Raw genomic sequence first — 6977 nt, 5'->3', positions numbered from 1 at the left:
CCACCACAGACTAAATCTCTGAAGCCATAAGCCAAAATATTTTTTTTCTCCTCTAAATTGTCCCTGCCAGATATTTTGATCACAGCAACATAAAGCTGACTAACATAAGCCACAACCATGGTTGTCTTACTCCTGTGGCTCATAGTTGCTGCCTACTCTACTACTAAATCTCCTCCACTTAGGGATTGCCAGATGGAGCAAATAGAAATACAGGATGCCTAGTTACACTTGAACTTTGAAATCTGGATAAACAACAAATCATTTTTATTATAAGTATGCACCTGCAAATAAATAAATAAATTATATATATATATATATATATATATATATATATAGAGAGAGAGAGAGAGAGAGAGAGAGAGAGAGAGAGAGACCACACATATCACATATATTCACTGTTTCTCTGAAATTCAAATTTAATCATATTTCTTTTGGAAACCTTCTTTCACATGCCACTCTGGAATCCCATTTTTTCATAAGGGAGTCCCACAGTTGTTCCCTAAGGACAGAGTTTCTTCCTTTTGATCATGGCCACCTCTCTCCCTATCACCCAGAGGGAATCTAAGCAAGGAATGGGGGGCCCAGCCTCTCTGCACCAGGAATCACTCCTCCTTTTAATCACCACATTGAGTAGCCTGGTTTAACCCATTTTCCAGACTTCTACACATAGGAATCCTTCTTACCCCTTCTGCCCAGCCTAGACCTCAAGGAACCCCAATTCATTCCACATTTGTATCTATGTGACATGTATTTTGACTACCCAGAATGCCTTCCTTTGATAAGCCATCCTTTCTCATTCAGCCCTAGGGTTATGGCCATTTATCCAGAAGATATGATCAAGTGACCTGAGCTAGGAGATCCAGTTCTAGCTGGTCAGGGAAGTCCAACTTCCAGGCCACAGTGTTTAAGCTTGGCTCCTACCCAGGAGCAGGTCAGAATCCTCCCCTAACTTCCCTGATAGAGCCATTATAAAAAATATTCTCTTCCTTTGGAATTGTTGGCTGTAAGGATGGTTTAAACTGAGCTCAGATGCCATCTTCTCTGATGCATAAAAGTGGCTGTCTGGAATAAGGGTTAAAAGCAACTATAAAAGCAGCAGCAGAGAGACTAGGGTAAGCCCTGATGACATTGTTAGAAAGAACCAGCCATATCCCAAACCAGAAATCAGATGGCTGTTTGTTTGATTTTTTTTTAGTTATAGATGGACACAATCCTTTATTTTGTTTATTTATTTTTAGTGTGGTGCTGAGGATCAAAGCCAGGGCCTCAAGCATGCTAGGCAAGCGTTCTACCACTGAATAACAACCCCAGCCCTGTTTGTTTGTTTTTAGTGAAAGTTTGGGGTCATTTAATTTTTGTTTAATTTTAAATTAATATGAATCTTAAGTGAAATACTGTAACATGTCTAATCCCCAATTAGATGTTAGATTCATGTTTCTTAAAAAAGGCCTCCTGGCTCCAAGAAAAACTCAGGATGTGGTTGAGCACTATTTTATTCCCAACTTCTCCAAGACATTCAGGGACATTCAGAGGTTGATCTTCTAAGAACATCTGAGTCCTTTAGAAGGCCACTCAGCCTCAGTCAATGGGTGCTAATCTGCTGCTTTGGAAATCCAAAACAAATTGCTCTCTAAATACATGCAAATACACTTACACCATTTTGTAAGACATGTTTTGTATCTACACCTGATCCATGTATTCAGTGTGTCATTATAAATAATTATCAAATGTCAAGCCACCAAATTTCCTGTGTGGAGAATAAATAGTAATAATTAGTGTCATCGATTCTCAAATTGATTGACCACTCAAGACTGAGTTCCCTTGGAGTCAGATGTCTGGGCATGTCTAACAGATGGCTGGAGTCAAAACATGTGGAATCACATGTGGGAAGCCCTGACAGCAATAAAAACGTGTTAAAAGTAAAAAGAGGACCACCTGTAGCTTCACTGTAGGGCCTGGGTGGACCTATCACAGCCACACTGGGGTCAGCAACAAACACAAGGATGGGGGTAGGATCAGTGCCTGCACAGAGACTTTGAGATCTCTACACTATTAGCTGAAGTTTGGGAACCATTAAATCTCTCTGAGGAATCCTAGAAATGAATAGGTTTCTTGACTGTACCTCAGTTTCCTCCTCCATGAAATGAGCATGCGGAGTTGATCATACTTCCGCCTAGAATCTCTTAATCCTCCTTTTCTTCTACAGAGGAATCCAAATCAGAAAAAGATACTATCACTCAATTCATGGAACAGACAAATCTTTGCAAAAAGAAAAGTCAGTTAATGACACAGCTGCAGATGACAGTGACATGTGATTGGTATTAAATTAAGTCACAGTAGAGCTTCCAAGATCAAAGTTGATGTCTGTGAAAAGCAGTGGCTCATGTTCAACAAATGTAAATTTTCAAGGTTTCTAAAAAGAACAAGAAGGTTGCTCTTTACTTAAGCAGGAGTTGACCACAAATACAGAGCCAGAGAGACATCCCATTATGCCACAGTATATTTCCCTTAAAGTGCAGACACAGATATGCTCCAAATTTGCCGATGTCTTACAGAATGCACACAATTCACACTTTATTATTTTAAGTAGCTTATTTTATTTTTAAAGAATCAGATGTCAGAATCAAAGCCTTGGTCATTGGCATTAACATATAAGAAGCTACTGTTTATGACCACACTATAGAAGGTCATAAACAGCCCCTTGAGGAAGGGGTGCTAATCAGCTATCCATGGTAAAAGGTGATTGTTCCTAAGGACTCAGATCACATCTGGCCTCTCCCCAGATGCTATGCCAAGCCTTCAGACCCTCAGCAATCTAATTCTCTATTTGTTTCTCTGTTCTTCACTCTTTCTGCTACCCCTTAGTCTCATCTCTCATTTCTCCATCTTTTCACTCTGCCCTTCCCCATCCTCCTGTTTCTCCATCCCATGATCCTTCTGACCCTTCATCTCCACTGCCCCCTTTTTCCTGCTTTCCATCCTGCTGCTCCTAACTTCTGAGTCTAGTTCCTCTGTCCCTCTGCATTCACCCTCAGGATTGCATTTTTTTTCCACTTTCTGTCCTTTATCCAATCTGGTTTTGACAGAAAACAGCTTCCCGGTAGGTAATTTCCTTTCATTTGAATGTGACAACTTGACTTGGATGTCATTCAACTGAACAACTTTTGAAAGATTCTTTATTTTGGTATTATACAGGGAGAATTCAAATTCCCAATTCCTCTTGTGCTTTATAGATTCCATTTGTTCTTTAAAATGCATAAGATCCTGCAATATGGAGGGAGAAACTTCAAAGCAGAACTTAAGCTCCAAGGTCAAGTAGCTCTCTTTTTTCAATATGTCCAATAAAAACTGCGTACTGAGGGTCATCTCTTCATTCTTTTTCTGCTCCTTTGTTTCCACCAGTCTTTTCACTTCTCTGGAGGATGCTTCCCCCAGTTGACTTTGGCCTTCCTTTACCAGATAGGACATTGCATGAAAAAATTCCTGGAAACTAATGTGGCGGAAGCTGTAGTACTTTTTGATGTCAAGTTCCTCTTGGTAATTGCTGCTGCTCAGGAAAGCAACAAGCCTGGAGCCGTCTAAATTGTGCTTCCTGAGCTCATCCTCTTTAAATAGGAACCTCTGATGCTCGATCCCCTCAGTGGCCAAGGAGCACAGACCCCTCAAGACCCTGTGCCTGGTAAGCTCAGAGGAGCCCCCACTGTCATCAGCGGGCAGGAAGGTGGATACGTAGGCAGTGAAGATGTCAGTGCTGTTCCTGGGTGTCTCTGAGATTGCCTGGCCTCTTTCCATCTGCTCCTTCAGCCAGGAGCAGACCACCCAGCAGATGCCTGGAACCTGACACGCTGTGTAGAGAACCTCATTTCCTTGTACAAATTCAAAGGCATGTCTGGCTGGCTCTTCATCCTTAAAATAGAAGCTGAAATACTGCCTCCTCTCCTCCTCAGAGAAACCTAAAACATGAACATGGCGCCGTTGACCCAGCATGGGCTCCAGACTCCCCAAAGCAGGGGGCCGAGTGGTAACGAGAAGGGAGCATGTGGGCAGCAACCGTCTCCTAATCAAAAGGCGCAGCACGTTCTCCATGGGACTCGCCACCCTCTTCCCCAGCTGTCCAGAGGGCCTCTGTAGCTCATCAAAGCCATCCAGGATGAACAGGAGCCGCTCTGGCTGTTTCAAAATTTCTCTGACAGGGGCTTGGTTATCCCCACAACACCAGAAGAGGAGCTGCTCCAGTTTGCACCCCTTCAGCAGGACCACTTCTCTGCAGCTCACATAAAAGACATAATCAAACCGGCCTGGGTACAGGGTACCAGTGGCCCAGTCCAGCACCATTTTTCTCACCAGGGTTGTCTTTCCAGTACCAGCAGAGCCTTGTAGCACCACTAAGGATGGGGCAGGGGAGGGCTTTTCCCCCGGATCAAATAAAGCCTCCACTGTAACAGAATCCAGCTCTTGCTCCAGGTCTGGGCTGGGAGGTGATCCCGGGTCCCCTGAGCTGGGTGTGGCCACCAGGAGCAGCTGGTTGTAGCTGTGGTTGACTCCCCACTCTTGGCTCTCCTCTAGGCCGCGCAAGCGCTCTCGGTATATTTCTCTGTAATCTGAGTCAGACAAGAGAGGTTTCAGATGAGGAAACAAAGTAAAAAGGGGAAATGTACCCTTCAAACTCTAACTCAGTTCTTCAGTCTTGTAGAAGACAAGAGTTCTGGTTTCACAGGAGATGGACTACTGTACATGTATTTGTGTGTGTGTGTGTGTGTACATATCTGTCTGAGTGTGTTCTGTGGATGAACATTTGTGGGGTCTGAGTGCACGCCTGTTTCCACATGTGTTCATGGGAATGTGCCGATGGAAGCTTCTGTATTGTGCAGGGAAGTCATGTCAATGTGCATCAGCAATACTGTAACTCCAAAAGTCTGTGTGACAATGTGTGTGTGTGTGTGTGTGTGCGCGCGCGCGCGTGCACACGTGCACGTGCATGCATGCCTGTGTGAGCGTTCATGGCAAATGTCCCCATGGGAAGAGGTGAAGGCAAAGAGAGAAAAGGGAAGGGAACTCGCAGTTGGTAAAGTAACAGGAGCACGATTTTAGTGGAGGATGGACCAGATGCTAAATGCAAAACAGTTTCTGAGATGGAGCCACGACTTTGGGTCCCCCTTCCCTCCTATTTCTATAAAGTAGAGGAGTTCTCAGCAGTGAAGGGAGCCTGTGGGAGAGAACACAGGTACCAATGATCCTTCCCTCCCCCTAGCACCCCATCATCAGGAACAAGCCGCTATTTAGCCATACGCCGACCTTACTCTACAGGGTGGCATCAGTCCACCAGCTCCTTGAACGCAGGGGCACAGAAGACTGTCCTCTGTGAGGAGCAGCCTAGCCCTCTGCCAAGAAGCAGCAAGAGACAGGTCTGACGCCACACCTACACCATTTGTTCTGCTTAGTAGAAAAACCTTCACCAACACTGCCTCTCCCATCTAAGCCCCTTTCTTCTCTCCCTCCTTTTCTGGCACAGCGACGGGAGGTAAGAGGTAGGGTATCATGGTCATAAGATATGAGGGTCTTTCTATAAATAAACCCCTGTTGTCCACTCAGGAGCTTCGCCCAGCATTTGTGGGAGCCCTCAGCTGGAGACCACCTGGGACCCTGGGGCACAGGGGACTCTCAAGGACGGAGGGCAGAGTGAAAGGAGGCATGAATTATAGACTATGGGAGTCTGTGGAAGTACCCCGGGGGACAGTTCTGGCACCACATGACCTCCCTTTCCCCCACCACACTCACCATTCAGACAAATGTGGCTGAGCTGATCTACGAGTTCCAACAAGTTCATGGCCTTCAAGCCCTTGAGCACCACTCTCACAGCCTCCTGTTCTCCACACTTTAAAATCAGTCGCGATGCCAGGTCCACCCGACTCAGGCCCTCCAACTCCCCTCTGGCCAAGAGGGGCTGGCCCTCAGCCAGGGTCACATCCCGCAAGTGGAACTTTAATATCTTGAAATTGTCCTCCTCGAGGTCACTCAAGGTCCAAAGCAATGCCTCCCGAGGATTGCGGGCCAGGGCTGAGGCCATGGTGATGGGAGGTGAAGGTCAAGTTCAGACCAGCGACCTGGAGAGGGTGTGGAGAGGAGAGGTCCACCACTGGAGGAGAGACCCGAAGGCCCCTCACCGCCTGGCTTCCTGTGCGCTTGGCAAGCTGTGCAGCAGAGACGAGGAAGAGAGGTGATACATGCAAATTTCCAAGAAAGAGGAGTGAGTGAGCTAGCAGGAGGAATCCGTCTAGTCATTCTCCCCTGCCTCTGGGTCAGACAATATGTGTGATAGTGTCTGCTGGAACCCAGGTAGGTACGCGGAGATGTTCCTCCTGTGTCTCTCCCTCTCCCCTCCTTTCTTCCAGTCGCCACCTCTGCCTCTCTCCTGCCTCTCTCATCTTTCTGAACAGATGGGTTCAGAAAAAAAAATTATTTTTAGATTTTTTTAAGTTTTAAAAGTCAACCTATTCCTGATCGTGTGAATGTTCAAATGGTGCACATTTGCTGGGACAGCTGGGGGGCAGTAAGAAGGTAAGGAGTGTCCACCCATCATTCCACCAGCCCTCACACATCAGCCTCCTGGACTTGGTCACTCACAGGTTCTAAAGCTGGAGGTCTTCCAATTCAGACGAGGGGACAAGTTTAAATAATAAGAAGAGGAATGGGCACTCTTGTGTGCCTAATTTGTGCCAAATAATTTACATGTATTATCCTTTTTGATTATCACAGAAATTGCCCCAGGTATTATTCCAGAGGAGAAATTTGGCAGTCAGAGAGAAATGATCTTTCAGAGTTTTCCAGAGGTAAACCACTGAGCAAAGAGACAGGATTTACACTGTGGTCTAGGACTGAGTAGAAGGAGACAGAGGAACTCAAAAGACATGGAAGGCAGACCCAGAAACAGAATTTAGGCTAAATACTACTAGAAACTAGAAAGACTTATAGATTCT

The 6977-nt window shown here is 45.6% G+C and overlaps 1 protein-coding gene across 1 annotated transcript; it reads right to left on the bottom strand.

Moving 5' to 3' along the window:
- Positions 1-2874: 2874 nt before the first annotated feature.
- Positions 2875-6069, bottom strand: Nlrp10 (NLR family pyrin domain containing 10). Its single transcript, XM_026409612.2, has 2 exons — positions 5779-6069; positions 2875-4601 (listed from the first exon to the last, which is right to left on the bottom strand). The coding sequence occupies exons 1-2, from the start codon at positions 6065-6067 to the stop codon at positions 2875-2877; spliced, it is 2016 nt and encodes a 671-aa protein (XP_026265397.2). The 5' UTR covers positions 6068-6069.
- Positions 6070-6977: the final 908 nt, after the last annotated feature.

The sequence above is a fragment of the Urocitellus parryii genome, chromosome 4 (assembly GCF_045843805.1).
Source record: "Urocitellus parryii isolate mUroPar1 chromosome 4, mUroPar1.hap1, whole genome shotgun sequence".
NCBI classification, from domain to species: Eukaryota; Metazoa; Chordata; class Mammalia; order Rodentia; family Sciuridae; genus Urocitellus; species Urocitellus parryii.
The sequence above is the reverse complement of the archived record's forward strand: the minus strand, read 5'-3'. Positions and strand labels throughout refer to the sequence as shown.